The 21,151-nt window shown below is 45.2% G+C and overlaps 1 protein-coding gene across 1 annotated transcript; it reads left to right on the forward strand.

The window, feature by feature from the left end:
• Positions 1–1,163: 1,163 nt before the first annotated feature.
• LOC140212164 (ubiquitin-like protein 7) lies at positions 1,164–20,518 on the forward strand. The gene is made up of 10 exons (XM_072282799.1): positions 1,164–1,432; positions 2,647–2,766; positions 8,379–8,461; positions 10,572–10,656; positions 13,036–13,093; positions 14,372–14,505; positions 16,445–16,494; positions 18,079–18,246; positions 18,557–18,682; positions 19,294–20,518. Exons 1-10 carry the CDS (start codon positions 1,258–1,260, stop codon positions 19,429–19,431), a joined length of 1,137 nt encoding a protein of 378 aa, XP_072138900.1. The 5' UTR covers positions 1,164–1,257; the 3' UTR covers positions 19,432–20,518.
• The last annotated feature ends 633 nt before the right edge of the window (positions 20,519–21,151 follow it).

The following is a 21,151-nucleotide window of genomic DNA, read 5'->3' on the forward strand; positions in this document are numbered from 1 at the left end:
TTTTCTATTGCCCCTGGTGGGTTAAAATGTAAAAGACATGTTGAGGTGAGTTTAACAGGTGTCATTTGTTCATTAGCATAGCTAACATTATTTAAACTAGCTGGCTAGCTGCTGAGGAGCTACGTTATTGATGTCCTACATGATGAGGCCAAACTCCCTGTAAACTTGCTTAAAGTTGTAATAGAATAAACATGATAATATCAGTACATATTTTAATGTCACATTTTCTACATATACCCAACTTGGTTTACAGATTAGACAAAATCACTAAACAAAGTATTACATACATCTTTGGAGGTCGACGGGGGGGGGGGGGGGGGGGGGAGGGGGTGATGCTACCTCCCTGAAATGGGTTTTTGCAGGGTAGGATTTATGTTGTCGTTTAAAGTTAAATTGGATAGATATATGGACAGGAAAGGAATGGAGGGTTATGAGCTGAGTGCAGGTCGGTGGGAATAGGATAGGGTAAGGGTTTGGCACGGACTAGAAGGGCTGAGATGGGCTGTTTCCGTGCTGTAATTGTTATATGGTTATATGGGATGTCTGCTTTTATACTGAAATGATCTGCAGGCACAGTATGGAAGATGTCAGGACGTGTGCCAGTAATATACTGATTACAAGCATACATCTGTTTGAAATGATCTGTCTGGATGACTTGCAAACAAAGCTAAGCTTTTCACTGTAACACGGTACATCTGACAATAATAAACCAGTTCCAGTTCTAGTTCAATAAACTACCTGCTGCACTACAGTGCCATCCATTGAGCCTTATTTAAACAGAAGGCCCATCTCTGAAAAGCTTTGCTTGTGTGTCATCTTTCAGTCTCTCATCATAGACCTTGCACCTAATTTATCTACCAGCACTGCACTTTCTCAATCTTGTGGATGATCTGAGTGTGACATACACAGCTGACAACGGGTCTCGGCCTGAAACGTCGACTGTACTTTTATCCATTTATGCTGCCTGGCCTGCTGAGTTCCTCCTATTGCCAGTCCTTAGGTCTATTTGTTCAAATAAATGAAATAAAAATTAAAAGATAAAATAAATGCGCCAATGCTCCCATGATCATCACTTGTGTGTACAGTTTCTCTTTTGCTTATTTTTATTTACCGTTTTAACTATTTTTCTCTAGAAGCGCTGAGGTAATTTCCTGTGCAGTGACGAGACAAACAGTTTAATTTCCGGGCCGTGTCCCCGGCAACAGTGAGGCCTGTTTACTACTCCGGAGCCTCGGGCTGTCCCGTGCCCCTAGGAGGATGCGGCCCGACAGTATCGCGGTGAAATTGGCCGAGCAGCCGCGGGCCCTCAGGGTGGTGCTGCCGTTGCCCGAGGAGCCTCCGCCGGGGTCCGGCGGTGGCCTCCGCATCTCCGCCCTCAAGGAGCTGATCGCCGAGAAGCTACCCGGAGCCGCGCCGGCCCCCGAGCTGATCGGTAAAGCGAAAGTAGGGGAGGGGGCTGGGGGTAGGGGGCTGGGGGTAGGGGGTAGGGGGCTGGGGGCTGGGGGTAGGGGGCTGGGGGTAGGGGGTAGGGGGCTGGGGGCTGGGGGTAGGGGGTAGGGGGCTGGGGGCTGGGGGTAGGGGGTAGGGGGCTGGGGGAGGAAGGAGTGTAGTTTGGGGAAGGGTATGGGGTAGGGGGCTGGGGGAGGAAGGAGTGTAGTTTGGGGAAGGGTATGGGGTAGGGGGCTGGGGGAGGAAGGAGTGTAGTTTGGGGAAGGGTATGGGGTAGGGGGCTGGGGGAGGAAGGAGTGTAGTTTGGGGAAGGGTATGGGGTAGGGGGCTGGGGGAGGAAGGAGTGTAGTTTGGGGAAGGGTATGGGGTAGGGGGCTGGGGGGAGGAAGGAGTGTAGTTTGGGGAAGGGTATGGGGTAGGGGGCTGGGGGAGGAAGGAGTGTAGTTTGGGGAAGGGTATGGGGTAGGGGGCTGGGGGAGGAAGGAGTGTAGTTTGGGGAAGGGTATGGGGTAGGGGGCTGGGGGAGGAAGGAGTGTAGTTTGGGGAAGGGTGTGGGGTAGGGGGCTGGGGGAGGAAGGAGTGTAGTTTGGGGAAGGGTGTGGGGTAGGGGGCTGAGGACTGGGGGAGGAAGGAGTGTAGTTTGGGGAAGGGTGTGGGGTAGGGGGCTGGGGGAGGAAGGAGTGTAGTTTGGGGAAGGGTATGGGGTAGGGGGCTGGGGGAGGAAGGAGTGTAGTTTGGGGAAGGGTATGGGGTAGGGGGCTGGGGGAGGAAGGAGTGTAGTTTGGGGAAGGGTATGGGGTAGGGGGCTGGGGGAGGAAGGAGTGTAGTTTGGGGAAGGGTATGGGGTAGGGGGCTGGGGGAGGAAGGAGTGTAATTTGGGGAAGGGTATGGGGTAGGGGGCTGGGGGAGGAAGGAGTGTAATTTGGGGAAGGGTATGGGGTAGGGGGCTGGGGGAGGAAGGAGTGTAGTTTGGGGAAGGGTGTGGGGTAGGGGGCTGGGGGAGGAAGGAGTGTAGTTTGGGGAAGGGTGTGGGGTAGGGGGCTGAGGACTGGGGGAGGAAGGAGTGTAGTTTGGGGAAGGGTGTGGGGTAGGGGGCTGGGGGTAGGGAGCTGAGGGTAGGGAGCTGGGGGCTGGGAGGCTAGGGGTGGGGGTGAGGATGAACTGTTGATTGATATGTCGAACCGATTGATGTTACAGAGCTGGTGTACTGCGGGCGGAAACTGAAAGATGAACAGACGCTGGATTTCTATGGGATTCAAGCAGGCTCCACCATCCATGTTCTGAAGAAGTCCTGGCCGGAACCAGAACAGAAGCCTGGTTTGAAATATTACTAGTGGTTTATAAGTGATTAGTCTATTAATTCATTCGGAAAATAAAAATATACTTCTTTATACTAGAGAAACTTGAAACTATAGGCTGTAGTAGACGCCACGCTGTACCTCACCGGATAGATAGATTTAGCCTAAATTGGATCAGAAATAAAGCAAAGATAGCATGCAACAGAGACGATAGAAAGAACAGGCAGGAGACGAGGCATAATCACAGCCAGTGGCATGAGTTACAGGGCAATAGAGATGTGGTGCAGTTAAAACAGAAAGCAACAAATACTGGACTGAGAGTGTTGTATTTGAATACATGCAGCATAAGGAATAAAATGGATGATCTTGAAATTCAGCTACAGATTGGCAAATAGGACTTTGTGGCCATCTCTGAAACTTGGCTAAAGGATGGCTGCCATTGGGATATATAGTAAATCAGAAAGATAGGTTAGTAGGCAGAGGGGGTGGTGTGGCTCTGTGTATAAGAAATAATGTTAAATCATTGGAAAGGGATGACATAGGATCAGAAGGCGTAGAGTTTCTATGGGTTGAGTTAAGAAATGGCAAGGGTAAAAGGACCCTAATGGCAGTTGTATACAGGAACAAACAGGAGCTGGGATGTGGATTACAAATTACAGCAGGAGATAGGGAAGGTGTGTCAGAAAGGCAATGTCATGATAATCGTTGGGGATTTTAACATGAAAGTGGATTGGGAAAACCAGGTCAGTACTGGACCTCAAGAGATAATTAGTAGAATGTCTAAGGGATGGCTTCTTAGAGCAGCTTGTTGTTGAGCCCACTAGGGGATCGGCTGTGCTGGATTGGGTGTAGTGCAATGATCCAGAGGTGATAAGAGAGTTAACCCTGGGGAGCAGTGATCACAATATGATTGATTTTAAAGTCTGTCCCGTGCTTTGTGGTTGTGGCCCATCAGGCCGGTGCTTATGCCGGTTTCTGTGGGCGTGAAGAGTCAGAGAGTACGAGACAACCCCCCCCCCCCGGATAGGACGCCAGTCTATCGCGAGGTTAGCCCCCAGTATTTTTGCCGGTACCCATTCTCAGCTGGGTAGATTGGAGCACTGTGTAGTTAAGTGCCTTGCTCGAGGACACACACGCTGCCCTGGCCGAGGCTCGACCCCATGACCTTCAGATCACTAGTCCAACGCCCTAACCACTTGGCCACGTGCCACACAATATGATTGAGTTCACATTGAAATTTGAGAGGGAAAAAATAAAATCCAATGTGTTGGTATTTCAGTGGAATAAAGGAAATTACAATGGCATGAGTGGGGAACTGGCTGAAGTTGACTGGAAAGGGACATTTGCAGGATAGAGAGCAGAGCAGCAATGGCTGGAGTTTCTGTGAAAAATGAAGTAAGTGCAAGACAGATATATTCCAAATAAGGAGAAATTTTCAAATGGAAGAAGGACACTACCGTGGCTGACAAGTGAAGTCAGAACCAAAGTAAAAACAAAAGAGAGGGCATATAAGGAAGCCAGAGCTAGTGGGAAGATGGAGGATTGGAGAGCTTTTAAAAACTTGCAGAAGGAAACTAGGAAGGTCATTCGGAAGGAAAAGATGAATTATGAGAGGAAGCTGGCGACTAATATCAAAGAAGAAACTAAAAGCTTTTTTAAGTATATCTAACTCTCACATGTTACATATATAAAGGGTAAAAGAGAGTCGAGGTTAGATATAGGACCCATACAAAATGACGCTGGACATAATTGTGATGAGAGATGCAGAGCTGGCAGAGGAACTGAATGCATATTTTGCATCAGTCTTCATAGTGGAAGATGTCTGCAGTATACTGGACATTCAAGAGTGTCAGGGAAGTGAAGTTTGTGCAGTGAAAATTACGACTGAGAAGGTGCTCAGGAAGCTTAATGGTCTGAGGGTGGAGGAGCAGGTAGTGTTGAGGAAACAGAGACTTAGATAGTTTAGGGGAATGGGCAAAGAAGTGGCAAATGAAATACAATGTTGGAAAGTGTATGGTCATGTAGTGTGGTGGAAGAAACAAATGGGCAGACTATTATTTAGATGGGGAGAGAATTCAAAATGCAGAGATGCAAAGGGACTTGGGAGTCCTTGTGCAAGATACCCTAAAGGTTAACCTCCAGGTTGAGTCGGTTGTGAAGAAGGCAAATGCAGTGTTGGCATTCATTTCTGGAGCTATAGAATATAAGAGCAGGGATGTGATGTTGAGGTTCTAAAAGGCACTCGTGAGACCACACCTTGAGTATTGTGTGCAGTTTTGGGCTCCTTATTTTAGAAAGGATATACTGACATTGGAGAGGGTTCAGAGAAGATTCACGAGAATGATTCCAGGAATGAAAGGGTTACTGTAAGAGGAATGTCTGGCAGCTGTTGGGCTGTATTTATACTCTGTTCTTGGTTGGTGCAACTGTAACAAAACCAAATTTCCCTCGGGATCAATAAAGTATGACTATGACTATATTCCCTGGAGTTCAGGACAATGAGGAGGGATCTCGTAGAAACATTCCAAATGTTAAAAGGCCTGAACAGATTAGATATGGCAAAGTTATTTCCCAAGGTAGGGGATTCTGAGACAAGAGGGCACAACTTCAGGATTTAAGTCTTTTTAAAAGACATTTTAAAAAAGGATGTAGGCAAAAGGCGGGCAACTATAGGCCAGTTAGCTTAACATCTGTAGTCGGGAAAATGCTTGAAGCTGTCATTAAGGAAGAAATAGCGAAACATTTAGAAAGGAGTGGTTCCATTAGACGGACACAGCATGGATTCAGAAAGGGCAGGTCTTGTTTGACAAACTTACTGGAGTTCTTTGAGGACATAATGAGTGCAGTGGATAGAGGGGAACAGGTGGATGTCGTATACTTGGATTTCCAGAAGGCGTCTGATAAGATGCCGCACAAGAGACTTATAAATAAGATACGGATGCATGGAGTCAGAGGAAGTGTATTAGCATGGATAGTGGATTGGTTAACCAATAGAAGGCAGAGAGTTGGTATAAATGGGTGTTTCTCCAGTTGGCAGTCTGTGGTGAATGGGGTGCAGCAGGGGTCGGTGGTGCTGGGCCCGCAGCTGTTTACCATTTACATTGATGATTTGGAAGCGGGGACTGAGTGTAGCACAGCAAAATTTGCTGATGACACTAAACTGAGTGGAAAAGCAAATTGTGCAGAGGATGTGGAGAGTCTGCAAAGGGATATAGGTAGGTTAGGTGGGTGGGCCAAGGTCTGGCAGATGGAATACAATGTTGTTAAATGCGAGATCATCCACTTTGGAAGGAATAATGGAACAGCAGATGATTATTTAAATTGTGAAAGATTGCAGCATGCTGTTGTGCAGAGGGACTTGGGAGTGCTTGTTCATGAATCGCAGAAAATTGGCTTGCAGGTACAACAGGTTATTAAGAAGGCAAATGGAATGTTGGTCTTCATTGCTAGAGGGATTGAATTCAAGAGCAGGGAGGTCATGCTGCAACTATACAGGGTACTGGTGAGGCCGCACCTGGAGTACTGTGTGCAGTTCTGGTCTCCATACTTGATGAAGGATATACTGGCTTTGGAGGCAGTGCAGGGGAGGTTCACCAGGTTTATTCCAGGGATGAAGGGGTTAACCTATGAGGAGAGATTGAGTCGCCTGGGACTGTACTCGCTGAAATTCAGAAGAATGAGAGGGGATCTTATAGAAACATACAAAATTTTGAAAGGGATAGATAAGATAGAAGTAGGAAAGTTGTTTCCATTGGTAGGTGAGACTAGAACTAGGGGACATTGCCTCAAGATTCTGGGGAGAAGATTTAGGATGAAGATGAGGAGAAACTGTTTTTCCCAAAGAGTGGTGAATCTGTGGAATTCTCTGCCCAGGGAAGCAGTTGAGGCTTCTTCATTACATATATTTAAGATACAGTTAGATAGATTCTAAAACATAGTAAGGGAATCAAGGGTTATAGGGAAAAGGCAGGTAGATGGAGCTGAATTTACGGACAGATTAGCCATGATCTTATTGAATGGTGGGGCAGGCTCAATGGGCCGGATGGCCTACTCCTGCTCCTGTTTCTTGTGTTCTTATTAAGAACATCCTTTTAGAACTGAGTTGCGGAGAAATTACTTTAGTCAGAGGGTGGTAAATCTGTGGAATTTGTTGCCATGAGCGGCTGTGGAGGCCAAGTCATTGGGTTTATTTAAGGCAGAGATAGAGAGGTACTTGATTAGCCAGGGCAATAAAGGGTATGGGGTGAAAGCAGGGGAGGTGGGGATGACTGGAAGAATTGTTTCAGCTCGTGATTGAATGGCGGAGCAGACTTGATGGGCCGAGTGGCCTACTTCTCCTATATCTTATGGATCAACAAGAGCAACAAAAATATACTAAGGATGAGATTAAGAGATGGGATGAGAGCTTGTGTAGTGTAGAAACATTGGGGGTGGGGGCCTTAATTGAGTATTTTGAGCTTTAACTTTTCATAAGGTTGTTATAGCTGGGGGTTGGGGGGAAGCAGTGGGAATAAGCTCCCACTACCTTTTTACTAAATGATACCAATGGCATGCATCTCAAATAGCCTCTGATACCCGTCTAGCTCCTGGCTTTCAGGTGTAGCTTAGCTACTGACAGGAGAAGTGGGGATGGCTGGTTACTATTGACAGAAGGGAGGAAGGCTGGTTACTGGTGCCTTAAAACTATTTGCTTCAAGCAGATGGGGGTCATCAGCCACGGTTGGTAGCTCAACTAGGAGAAGGAAAACTCCAATTGTAAACCGTGGTTATACCCACTCATGGGGAAGGCTTCGGGAGTGAACCCTGAGAAAAAATCCAGAGCTGGACCCCCTGGGGCAGTCAGTCCCAAGTTGAGTACAATGCTGACTGGTAACACCCGCAACGCGCTGGTGCCAAACTGTATCGGACTCTACTGTTCCTTTGGATTCATCAGCTGCATGGAGAGGAGGAGCTCTCTGCATTGTACTGCCCTGGCTAGTGTACGTAGACAGCTAGGACACAACATCAGTGGTTGACCCCAATTTAAAATATAGTTGGATGGGGAAGAAGAGATCTCTGGTTTCGATGTAAGCCTCATTTGTCTCTCATTTAAATGTTTTAAACAGGGGTGGTAGAGTAGCATAGTGGTTAGCACAACACTGCAGTACAGGTGACCCGGGTTCAATTTCCACTGCTGCCTGTAAGGAGTTTGTACATTCTCCCGGTGACTACATGGGTTTACTCTGGGTGCTCTGGTTTTCTCCCACAGTCCAAAGACGTAAATTAAATTGGTCATTGTAAATTGTCCCATGATTAGGCTAGGACTAAATTCAGGGGATTGCTTGGTGGCATGGCTCAAAGGGCCAGAAAAGCCTATTTTGCGGCTGTATCTCAATAATAAATAAAAACAAAATGCTAGACATACTCGATCAGGTGGCACCTATGTGGAAAGAAATAGAACTAATGCTTGGAATCGATAAGCTTTCATCAGAAGTATTTGAAGTATCATTACTGGCATCAATCAAGAAAATCATTCCCTGTTGTATTCCAGGGGACTTGGGAAATGAAGGGAACTGTGGTAAGATGTGAATTGGTTTTACCCTTGCTTGCTCTGGGAGCTCCAGAAACATTTATCATGTTGCTGTTTTACAGAGCCCGTGGACCAGGCCGCGGCAGCACGCGAGTTCCGTGTACTCCAGGCAGCGCTTCACGCCAGCCCTGCCTACAGGGAGGCGGTAAGTGAAAATGGTGGGAGCAAAGGCTTTTTTTTCCTGTTGCTTTCGGATATGAAAAGTTTACAGGTACTGTAAAGTTGATCATATTGATAGCAGGGGTACATTTTGCTGTTTGCAAGCAGGTGCAGATGGTGGAAAAATAGTGAGAGGAATTCAGTTTGAAGATGTATAGGAAGAATAGGTTGAGTGAGCTATTGTTTTTCTCTTTGGAGTGAAGGAAGACAGGTGACTTTCTAGAGGTGTACAAGATGATAAGAGGCATTGATCGAGTGTAACCAATGACATTATTTCTGGGGCAGAAATGGCTAACACGAGGGGATATATTTTTAAGATAATTATGGGAAAGTATGGGGGGGGATGTCAGAGTTAAGTTTTTTTTAAACACAGTGGTGGGTGCGCTCTGTCAGAGGTGATGGTCAAGGCAAATGCATTAGGTACATTTAAGAAACTCAGACAGGCACATGGATGATAGAAATATAGGGGGCCATGTAGGAGGGAAGGGTTAGATTGATCTTAGAGTAGGTTATAAGGTCAGTATAATGTGTGCTGAAGAGGCTGTGCTATGCTGTAAAGTTCTATGTGCTGTGTATTTGGGAAGGTCAAACACTTGAAGCAATAGTAGACTACTGGCAAGTATAGGCTATTGGCATCTGACGGAGAAGATACTCAGTATCTCTGTTGTACAGAAGGACCGTGGAATGCAAGTCCATAAGTTCATGAAAGGCTGATGGATAAGGTATAATAAGAGCCATGCCAAATCTGTATGCAACCATTTAAGTCTCAGCTGAGCGATGTGAACAGACCATAGAGGTTCGTGGAGAGATTGGCAAGAGTTAGGGAATTCCAGGTATGGGCAAAGATCAGACAGGAGAGGATCTTGCAGCAGAGAAAGCTGAGGGAAAATTTGTATAACATTGAGAGATCTTGACAAAATAAATAGGAAGGCCCTTGGCATAAGTCAATAACTGACCATGGACTTGTTAGAAGGATTTGAAGGGTGTAAGAGATTTATTGCAGGTCTATCAACAGCTACTTGAAAGTATAGTCCCGTGAAACTTTAATCGTGTCTCCATAAAACTGGGCTGAACACATAATATGCAGTATCATAAGGCTATGTACATGGACTTGAGTAGTCATCACGAGCTAGTTCCTCTCAAATGATTTGAATAGAATTAATGGAAGATAATGTTGTGGCTGGTGGTTTTGCTTCTCTCCGCTTCCAGCTACTGCCCCAGTGTCTAAATACTCACCCTGCTTTTGCTTTCTCTTTCCTAACTGGGTGGTTCTTGTTGAAATCTAGCTGTTAATTGGGTTTTGGTGCCTTAAAGCAATGAGGTACTTGGAGTGAACATTTTTAAATAACGATAATCCGAGGGGTTATTTAACTACCATCAGGGAGGAAGTATGGGAGCCTGAGCTTCTAAAGGGATGTCCTTCTATGTTGAGGCTGCACCCAGTATAAGAGAGACCACACTGTGATCGCTAAGTGCAGCACATATGACATAGGAACAGAATTAGATCATTTGGCCCATCGAGTCTGCTCTGCCATTTTATCATGGCATTTTCCCCTGCAGCACCAATCTCCTGCCTTCATGCCCTGACTAATCAAGAATCTATTGAGCTTTGTCTTAAATATACTCAATGACTTGGCCTTCACAGCCACATGTGGCAAAGAATTCCACAGATTTACTCTCTGGCTTAATGAATTTCTCCTCATCTCTGTTCTAAATGAATGTCCCTCTATGGTAAGGCTCTGCCCTCTGGTCCTACAGTCCCCCACCATAGGAAACATCCTCTTCACATCCACTCTGTCAATGCTTTTCAACATTTGATAAGTTTCAGTGAGAGCCCACCCCACCCCCATTCTTCTGAATTCCACTGAATATCACCTTACATCTTGTACTCCTTCCCCTCACTCCCCCACCTTATTCTGGCTTCTTCCCCTTCCTTTCCAGTCTTGATGAAGGGTCTTGGTCAAAGCTTCAACTGTTTATTCCTCTCCATAGATGCTGCCTGACCTACTGAGCTCCTCCAGCATTTTGTGTGTGTTACTCTGGATTTCCAGCGTCTGCAGAATCTCTTTAAAGTAGCTGATTTGATTCAATTACAGGTTTTCAAGATGCTGGGTAATAAGGAGTCACTGGACCAGATTATTGTTGCTACACCAGGTCTCAGCAATGATCCCATTGCTTTAGGTAAGTTTGAATAATCATCTTTGTTCTTTCGAGCAACAATGCTGGGTCATTGTTCAAAGTACACGTGTGTTACTGTTGCCCCAAGTTGCACACCATGCTGATTTGTTCCTTCGCCTTGTTCAGTAGCATGGGGTTCCCTGTCACATGTCCTACAGTTCTTTAAGGAGAAGGTCATCACTACCAGACCCAAGTGGTGGTAGGGTGGGTGATAAATGTCTCATGGCATGTATGATTTACTTTTGTACCCATTCATCTGTTTCATAAACACAATTGATTCTGCAGATGCTGGAAATCGTAAGCAACACACACAAAATGCTGGAGGAACGCAGCAAGTCAGGCATCTTTTATGGAGGGGAATAAACAGTCAACGTTTCAGGCTGAGACCCATCATTAGGACACTCTTGTGTTCATTTACTTATCTGTTTTGTGGTCATGGACTCCAAAGAATACTACAGTACACATGCAGGATTTTTGGCCAAATCTAGTCAATGCTGAACTAATAATCTGCCCAATCCCAACAACTTGCACCCAGACCATATCCCTCTATACCCCTCCCATCCATGTACCTGTCCAACTTATTCTTAAATGTTGAAATTGAACCCGCATCCACCAGTTCTGCTGGCGGCACGTTCCACACTCACCACTCTTTGAGTGAAGACGTTTCCCCTCTTGTTCCCCTTAAGCATTTTACCCCCATGACCTCTAATTCTAGTCTCACACAGTCTCAGTGGAAAAAGTCTGCTTGCATTTCCCCTATCTATACCCCCTATAATTTTGTGTACTTCTATCAAATCTCCCCTCATTCTTTTGTGTTGTTTAATTGGTCGTGGGTGTAACTGGGCAGCGTGGGCTCATTGGGCCGGCAGGGCCTGTAGCATGCTGTATCTCTAAAAACAAAAGCAGTGCACCAAAAAAAAACATATTTCATCACATACATTAGTGGTGGTAACCCTGATTCTGATATGGGTCTCTAATGTAGACTGAGAGTGAGAAGGGTGCAGGGAGAGGGGAGGGAGTGGGAAGCATCAGAGAAACATTCTGTAATGATCAATAAACCAGTCGTTTGGCATCAAATGACATTGCATGGTGTCTCGGGGCTGGGTGTGTCTGCCTTTGTGCCACCCCCAGCCCCTGGCACTCCTCTGCCATCTGTCCCACACTTTCCACGATGCTCCTCTCTCACCTTTCCCAACATCCTTTGCTCCCGCCGGATTGACAAACTCGCTCTCTGCTCCATGTTAACAAATAAGATACTGTGCATGTCTGGGGTGTGTGTGTGTGTGTATCTATATATCAGTGACTTTTGCACACGACTGTATATAGAAAAGAAAATTAAATTATTAGTGCAAAAAAAGAGGGAAAATACAGAGGTAGAGTTCATTGTCCATTCAAAGACCTGATGGTGGAGAAGAATCTGTTTTTGAAATGGTGAGTGTGTCCTCAGACTCCTGTACCTCCTTGGTGGTAGCAATGAGGAGAGGACATGTGCTGAATGATGGGGTCCTTACTGACGATGCCACCTTTCTGAGACATACTCTGAAAAGGTATGAAGAGCATCATGGGAACAGACTGCCAGTGCGACACTAACATGTTAGCCTAGTATCTCCATGTGTTTTTCTGGAAAGGGGGAAGTAGACTCTCAGAACCAGAGCTGACAGTATAAACTGGGCTAATATCTTTTTCAGAATAACCACACTAATTTCTTGGAGGCAAGCTGCATGTACAGAGTGCATTTCCATCAAGATGCTGAACCCTTTTTAAATCCCTGTGCCTTGGAGGCTGTAATGCGACTAGTCAGAATGCTCTCCACCATACACCTATAAAAATCTGTCAAGCGTCTTTGACATACCAGATCTCCTCAAACTCCTAATGAGGTAGAGTCGCTGATGTGCCTTCTTCATGAGCACATCAGTGTGTTGGACCCAGGATAGATCCTCTGAGATGCTGACATACAGAAACTTGAAACTGTTCACCTTTTATATCAGTGACCCCTTAATGAGAATGCATGTTCTTCAGGCACATTGTTCTGGCTTCTTTCCCCTTCTGTTCCAGTGCTGATGAAGGGTCTTGGCTTGAAACATCAGCTGTTTATCCCCCTCCATTGCTGCTGTCTAAACAGCTGAATTCATCCAGCATTTTGTCTGTGTCACTCTGGATATCCAGAATCTACAGGTTCTCGTGTTCCCATTTGAAAGCATTGTAGATAGACGGTAACTAATACAGTTGTTAGTGTTGGTAAGTGATTAATAAGATTCTTAAACCTGCTGAGGTGGAGATTTGGGGAGCCTTCAACACGTCAGCAATGTAAACCCTATTAAACTAAGTCCAAGTGTTGGGTTTTATTTGATCCTTGTTAATTTTTGTCTGTTTTTGAACCAGGTGTACTTCAAGACAAAGATCTATTTGTGCTTTTCACTGACCCAAGCCTGCTGGACACGTAAGTGTTGATTTTTATTTTCTGAGCTCAATTTCCAGCACCCTATTGTCTATTTTGTCTGTTGACCTCTATTGGTGAGCAGTGCCTGGTAGATTTTCACTGAATTAATGAATCATTTGTTTAGATTTTTTTAACCTAGATTCAAGCTGCGTTTGGTTTAATTCAGCTGTTGCCCAGAAGTGAAAGAGCACAGAATCAGAATCAGATTTATTATCACGTACTTGATGGGAAATTTGTTGTTTTGCATTAGTAGTATAGTGCAAAAGCAAAGTTACTATAAATTAGTACAAACAAATGAATAACAAAGTAGTGTTTATGGATTCATGGACCGCTCAGAAGCTTTCCCTGAGTCTCCTGCTACCCATTTACATTCTGGGTAACTTTTAGTGCTTTTCTTGAATCTCAGCCATTTTCTTTCTATTGAAATCCGTGGCTGGTTGTTAGGAAAGAAACTGTGGGAAATAGACAGCAGGACCTCAGTACACCACTCTTGAGAAAGTCGATGGGAGGGGAGCTGCGGTAGTGCAGAGGTCAGCTCGATGCTGTTACAGCTTGGGACAGGGGGCGTCAGAGTTCGGAGTGCAATTCCACCACTGTACGTAAAGACATCATCCCCTGAACAGGTTCCGGTTAGTAGGTTAATTGGTCATTGTAAATTGTCCTGTGATTAGGCTAGAGTTAGATAGGTGGGTTGCTGGGAATGTGCTTCATTGGCCCAGCAGGGCCTGTTCTATGCTGTATCTCTAAATAAATAAAACATAGACAGAAGAGTGACTACAGATGCTGCAGATCTGATTCAGTGCACACAAGGTGCTCGAGGAACTCATTGGGCTGGGCAGCAGCTGTGGAGGAAAATGAATGGTAAAAGCTATGGATAAGACTCTTCGTCAGGTCTCTAGGAATGTAGGGAGAATAAAATAGATTAGAGAAAACGGCCAGCACAGACTTGATGGGCCTGCTCTGTGCTTTAGTGACTTGACAAAACCAATCTCAATACCTTTGGGATCTACAAGGGAACAGCAGCCCAGGGAGAAACTCACTTGGTCACAGAAGAATATACAAGCTTACACATACCAGTGTATACCTGAGTCCCAAATCAAGGCAAATATTACAGGAACCAGCCCAGTAAGATCTCACTTCTCTGATATCTCAGGAGACATTGATTGGGCTGACAATAGCGACAGAGTATGAGGCTTTGCATGTTGTACAAAGGAAATCAATTGGGTTGCCTTAACGTGGAACTGCTTTGATTTTCATGTCTGTGGTCTCACCCATCAGGTTAGTTTCCTCACACCCTGCACTGGTCAATGCAATGGTGCTGGTCCTACACTCTGTGACTGGCACTACCCCTCCTCCAGCTGCTGGCGGCAACTCCAGGAATATCCCATCTAGCTCGTACAGTGAAGTGCCAGGTAAGCTTAATATATATATCTCACAGCATTTTCACATGGTACACTGATCCAAGATGCCTTGTCAGCAAAAGTTTGAGATTCCTGTCTGAGCAATGAAGTCAAAGTGACCTGTAGTGTATGAAGTAGGGGATGAAAGCTGCCTAGAATTGAAGATTCATAGAGCTCCTAGAGATTTGTAAAAACAAAGTAGAGAAAAGGTCAGTTACAGTCATTTCACTTATTGCCCCCTTTTTCATGTCATGACCTGTTAGTTTATAGCTGAAGGGGCTGGTTATTATTTTAACAATAAGTCTTCATTGGACAGGCAAATTGGATAAAACAGTAGCAAATAGGTTAACACTATTTGCTGCTGGCCTGGGTCCACTGCTGTTTTGGGACAAGACTTCCAACATTTATTTTCCATTTTCTGCTACAGCAGAAGGTTTGTAACAAGGGGGAAGAACTTGTGTTACCAGAAGTCAAATGGGTTTGTCAGTGCCTGAAAGGAGAAAAGTGGCTTGCCATTTTCCATGTGATTCTTTTATATCCTCTCTCCGTTCTTCTTGAGAATTCTACTTGTCCTCTGCTAACCATTTCTGCTAAAATCAGTTACTGCAACACATCAAGACTGCTACTTTGGATAGTTCCACTATACTTGCCTAGTTTATCATAACGTACCTCAATTCCCCCAAATAGTTATTCTGTACTTCTAGTCTCAGTGGGCTTTTATTGTGTTTGGTTTGCTTCCCTCAGCCAATGAAGGACACAGTTTTTCTGATATTGAGATGAATGGATCAGGTTGGACATGGCCACAGTTGATGGAATGTCCCCCATGCCACAAGTCATCTTGTTAACCAAGGGCAGATTTGCACAAGTTGGTTTAGTCCAAGCTCCCAATGTTTCCTGTTCCAGTTATTTTTTTAAGACAAGACACCATCCAGACTTATAGTCTGCTTATCTTGTTATGAGTCGAGCACTATATACGTACAGAATCACCCAGTAGGCTTGTCTGGAAAGTGAGATCCCATGGCTGACCAGATATATTTGCCTGGTGGTAGGAGGCAGAGAGAGGTAGTAGAGGGGAGTTTTTCAGATTGAAGATCAGGGACCAATATTGTGCTGCAGGGATTGGTTCTGGGTCCACTGTTGTTTGTCATTCATTTCAACTATTTGTAGGACTTTCACAGTGAATATCAGGGCTCTAGAGAGTGTTGTACAACAGAGGAACCTAGCAGCCGGGTAGATAGTTCCCTCAGTGGCATCACAAGTAGATAGGATGCTGAGGAAGGTATTTGTCATGCTGGCCATCGTCAGTCAGGGCACTGAATACAAGAGCTAGCATATCATGTTGCATTTATGTGATACGTTGGTGAGGTCACACTTGGAGTATTGCGTACAGCTTTGGCCATCTCTCTATAGGAAGAATGTGGAAGCTTTTGAGAGGGTGCAGAGGAGATTCCCTGTGGACTAGAGAGCCTGTCTAATAAGCCAAGTTTGAGCAAGCTAGGCCTTTTCTCTTTGGATCAAAGGAGATTAAGAGGTGACTTGATAGAGATGTATATTGTGAGAAAGGTGAAGATTGAGTGGACAGCCAGTGCCTTTATTTCAACATGGCAATAGCAAATACAGGAGGACATAGCTATAAGGTGATTGGAGGAAAGTATAGGGAGGTGTCAGAGGTTTTTTTTTAACGTGGAATTGTGGGTGTGGAACGCACTGCCAGGGGTAGTGGTAGATACACTATAGACACTTAATGGTCTTGGATAGGCTCATGGATGAAAGAAAAAAGGACTATGTGGGAGGGAAGTGTTAAGATTGATTGTGGAGTAGATTAAAAGGTCATCACAACATTGTGGGCCAAAGGGCTTTGTTGTGTTGTACTGTTCTGTGTTCTAATCACACACATTGAAATGTTCTGTTAGGAGTTTAATTTGTTACTCTTCCCTGTTTCCTGTTTCAGGGGGATTCCTCTTTGATGGTCTGTCTGACGATGAGGATGAATTTCAGCAGGTAAGTAAAGTGCCAGCTGGTCACGGAAATTGTGTCTGTGCCTAACATCTTATTGCACGTGGAAAATGGCCCTAAGCATTTCAAATACACTCTCTTATGTTTACAGCCATACACTCCTTTCCTGTGCTTAGGTGTTAAGTAATTAAGTTTAAGAAAATGTTTTATTCTGTGAGGTCTAACCTCTGAATTATTTTAAATTACTTCCTCTTGGTTTATTTAAAATTCACCAGTGCAAAGTAGCTGCTTGGTTTATGGGGATTTAAACAGTATCTCAAAACGCACGAGTCCTCCAATGTGCCTGGTAGTATAAATGGAATTTAGTTTCTATTGCGTCCACTGAGGATGTTACCCATTGACAGCATTCTCTGGGCAGTGGAGGATACATGACCCCTATAGGGCCATTGTGAACTTCCCTCTCATTTGCTACTGTGAAAGGCACCTTGTAATATAAATAATGAGGCATTGGAGCCTGTATAACACCTATTATCCTGGCTGTGATATAGCAGTGCTTGCATGTACTGTATAGTTAAACATAGAGCACCACAGACAGAAGCAAGCCCTTTGCCCCATCTTGTCCATGCCGACCTGATCTTCTGTCTAGTCCCGTCTATTTGCGTGAAGACCATAACCCTCCGTCCCCCTCCCATTCACGTACCTGTCCAAACCTTTCTCAAATGTTACAATTGAACCTGCATCTACCATCTCTGCTGGCAGTTCGTTCCGCTCTCGCACCACCCTCTGAGCGAAGAAGTTTCACCTCAGATTCCCCTTAAATATTTCCCCTTCCCCCACTTTTTATCCAGGCATCTTTCCACTTCCTTTTCAGTCTTGAAGAAGGTTCTCAGCCCAAAATGTCGACTGCTTATTCATTTCCATAGAAGCTGCCTGACCTGCTGTGTCCCTGCAGCATTTTGTGTGGGCGTTGCTCTGGATTTCCAGCGTCCGTGGAACATTGTCTTTATGAGAGGGAGAACACCTACATGCATTCACCCCTACTGGTATTGGTTTTGGTATTTTATTGTCATGTGCACCAAAATGCAGTGGAAAGCTTGCCTTGCAGAAATCATACAGATCAAATCATCACACAGTGCATTGAGCTAGAATAAGGTCACACAGTAACAGTGCGGAATAAAGTGTATACGCGACTGAAAGAGTGTAGAGCAGGTAAACAGTATAGTGGAAGATCATTAACAAGGTAGATGTGAGGCCGAAGGTCCACATTCGTCATACAGGAGTGGGGTAGAAGCTGTTCTTGAGTCCGATGGTATGTGCTTTCAGGCTTTTGTATCTTCTGCCTGATGGGAGAGGGGAGAGAGCGAATATCCAGACGGGGTCTTTGATTACGCTGGGTGCCTTACAGAGGCAGGAGGTGGTATAAACAGTTCAGAGAGGGGATGCTGGTTCCTGTGATCTGTGATGTGCTGACCTTTGTCTACAACTCTCTGCTGGTCTTACAATCACGTACACAGCAGTTGCCATACCAATTTGTTGTGCATCCAGACAGAATCTTGATTGGTTTCTTATTGACTCTTGTAAGAGTATTCTTGCCATCCGTGATTAAAACCTTTTCTGCTTTCTCCACAGTCCCGGCCCACTGCTTCCTCAAGCAACACCTCCGGCTCTCGCCCTTCTACTTTGGGTTACAGTGGTTCTGTGGGACCTCGGCCCATAACTCAGAGTGAGCTGGCAACCGCGCTGGCCCTGGCCAGTACACCAGAGAGCAGTGCTGTCACCCCAACAACCGGGACGCAGGTAGGTCAACGTTTCCCACTCGTGCTCCCACCCTCCTTGGCTGTGTCCTCTGTCACTACCAGGGGTCGCAGTAGCATAACGCTATTACAAAGCCAGCGATCCAGGTTCCTTCCTACCACTGTCAGTAAGGAATTTGTACGTTCTCCCCGTGACCGCATGGATTTCCTCCAGTTTCTTCCCTCATTCTAAAGACATGGATTTGTAGATTAATTGGTCACATGGGTAACTGGGTGGCATGGGCTCAGACAGGAAATGGTTGTTACTGTGTTAGATCTCTAAACAAATTGGGTCTATGCTTCCCTCCCCACAGGGCACATCATCAAGTCTGTCTCCGGTGATGAATTCAGGCGCAGCGTCAGCTGCCCCCATCAGTCACGACATATTCAGCCAGGCCCTGCAGCAGGCACTACAAGCCTCCAACATCTCGGCTCTTCAGGTCAGTACCTGCAGTTAACAGTTCTTGAGTGTAACGCTGAAACCGGGAGGTTTCAGAAACTTCTGACTGCAAAATCTGAGACACGCTCCAGCTTGATACAAAGGGTGGGTCCCCGATCTGTGACAACTCATTTGGGATGTGTCTAAAAATGTGCTAAACAGATTTTTGCAGATGCTAAAAATCTTGAGCGCACACGGATTGGTGGAGGAACTCAGTAAGTCAGACAGCGTCTATAGAGGGGAATAAACGGGGCTAAGACCATTCATCATTACTGGAAAGGAACGGGACAGAATCCAGAAGCTGAAGGGAGGAGGAGGTGCACAAACTGGCAGGTGATTGGTGAGACCAGGTGACGGGTAATGTGGGTGGGTCAGGAATGAAGAAGTTTGGGAGGGGATAGGTGGAAGAAGTAAAGGCTGAAAAAGGGAAGAGAAGAGAGGAGAGAAGCTGCAGGGAGGGGAGATGTTGCTTAACCCACTGAATCCTCCAGCATTGTGTGTATGTTGCTGAAGGTGTTAATGTCAAGTTCATTTCCTCTGTTTTATGTGGTCGATGGGGAAGGGAGCTGGAGGGGGAATATTATCTGACTCTGGCCGGTTTGCCTCCCGCAGAACCAGTGGCAGCCGCAGCTTCAGCAGTTGAGGGACATGGGGATCCAGGATACTGAGCTGAGCCTTCGCGCACTGCAGGCAACCGGAGGAGACATCCAGGCTGCGCTGGAACTCATTTTTGCTGGAGGAGCCCCTTAGCTTGGTTGGCTGGAGCCTGTGGAGCTGCTAGAGAAAGCAAGGAACTGGGAGTCCATGGCAGAGTAGTTAACTCCAAAGACTGGTGTGTGTTAAAAGGAAATGTAATTGTAGGGTAAATACTACATTGGTAAGTAGATGGCCCCAGTGTGAGTACTGGATATCTTTATCCAAAGGAAAAGATTGAGATAACTGGTTTAATTTTTAAAAAATCCTGTTGATTTTAAAAGATCTAGGAGAAATCTGCTGGTCATAGTTTATGTCTGTTGGAGGTTGAGACACTGCCATCGTCAGCTGCCTAACCTGGTTGTCACAAACTTTTAGAAAGGTTTGGATCCTGTGATTCTCTTGGCTTTACCTCAGCAGCAAATTGTGCATGTGTCAGACGTTACATGTTGAGTTTGCTGTTCTTTGTCCTACTTATTGAGTGCTATCCCCAGTAGGGGGAGCTTGTTCAAGCTTCTCTAATTCTAACAATCTATTACTCCCTCCCAAAACAGAAACGGAGCCTGAGTCAGCACTTAAAATTACTAGCAGCTTTCTTACAGAAGTTCCCCTTTAAAATGTATAGATTTTAAATTACAGTTTTGAGTAGTTCCAGATCTGCCTTTTTATGTTGTGTATTCTGCCAATGGAGATATGCATCAGTTATTTTTCATCAAATTATTAAACATTACTGTGTGTATTACGGTTCAGTCCATGCTGAACAAGTAGTTACATGGTTTTGGAAAATGTGATGATTTTCTTATGGCAATGAGCTTCTGAACAACATGTCTGGCCTTTGTCAACTTGACATTTACTGATGTGTTGCCACCAGAGGGAAGGTCCCTGATAACTAGTAGACACCCAACAATTGCTTCCATGTGGGGACCTGGCATTGTGCTATGTTGCATAGCAGTTTGGAAAGCAGCCTTGGATTCTTCCTTTTCCTCCCTTCATGTGACTATTGGTCATTTGGGATCTTGGAGAATTGCTGCATCTAAGATTCTCAGATAGTCAGTGAAGATGATAGGTTTGAGAACAATGGCGCCGTTGTGTGTTGTAATAATTTTAAGTGTATCAAACATTAAAGGTCACCTTATGTCATGAACTTCATTGTGTTGACATCCTAGTTTTTCCAATTTGTTTGGTCAAATACGGCAGTATTTCTTTACCCCCATGATGATTGAATCTCATTCAATCAATATTTCACATCCAGTGTGCTGGTACATTTCTTTATTTTTGAGGTAGAGGCACACAGGAAAATATAATGAACAATTAGGGTGGAATGAGCATGATTTATTATCCTTCTCAACCCTATTCTTCTGCCTTCTCCCTGTAGCCTTTGACATCCCTACTAATCAAAAACCTATCAACTTCCACTTTAAATAAACCCAATGACTTGGTCTCTATGGCCACTGTGACAATTGTCACAAGCTTGTTGCTTGTGCTGAAGCGCTGCAAACGGAACTGATTGGTGTGGAACTGTCAGGGATGCATTCTCAGCTTGCAGTTTATGATGGAAGAAAGATTCCTTGAACTGAGTGACCTGTTGACACCCACACAGATCTGTGGTGAGCAGGTTGTTGCCGGGGTGGATTTGTCTCTCTAATTCTGAGTAATGTTCCCTGCTGATAATCGTCCCTTCCATAAGCTTTCCAGCTCTTCCTCCTTCCATTCCATTCCTGAAATACCGACTGTTTATTCCTTTCCATCGATGCTGTCTGACCTGCTGAAGTCCTCC

The sequence above is a fragment of the Mobula birostris genome, chromosome 18 (assembly GCF_030028105.1).
Source record: "Mobula birostris isolate sMobBir1 chromosome 18, sMobBir1.hap1, whole genome shotgun sequence".
Lineage (NCBI taxonomy): Eukaryota > Metazoa > Chordata > Chondrichthyes > Myliobatiformes > Myliobatidae > Mobula > Mobula birostris.

Bases quoted from the DNA above. Each gene is read 5' to 3' on its own strand.
- LOC140212164 (XM_072282799.1), top strand. From the start codon at position 1,258: ATGCGGCCCGACAGTATCGCGGTGAAATTGGCCGAGCAGCCGCGGGCC. The intron at 1,433-2,646 runs GTAAAGCGAAAG...TTGATGTTACAG, and splicing joins GCCGGCCCCCGAGCTGATCG to AGCTGGTGTACTGCGGGCGG. The intron at 16,495-18,078 runs GTAAGTAAAGTG...CTTTCTCCACAG, and splicing joins ATGAGGATGAATTTCAGCAG to TCCCGGCCCACTGCTTCCTC.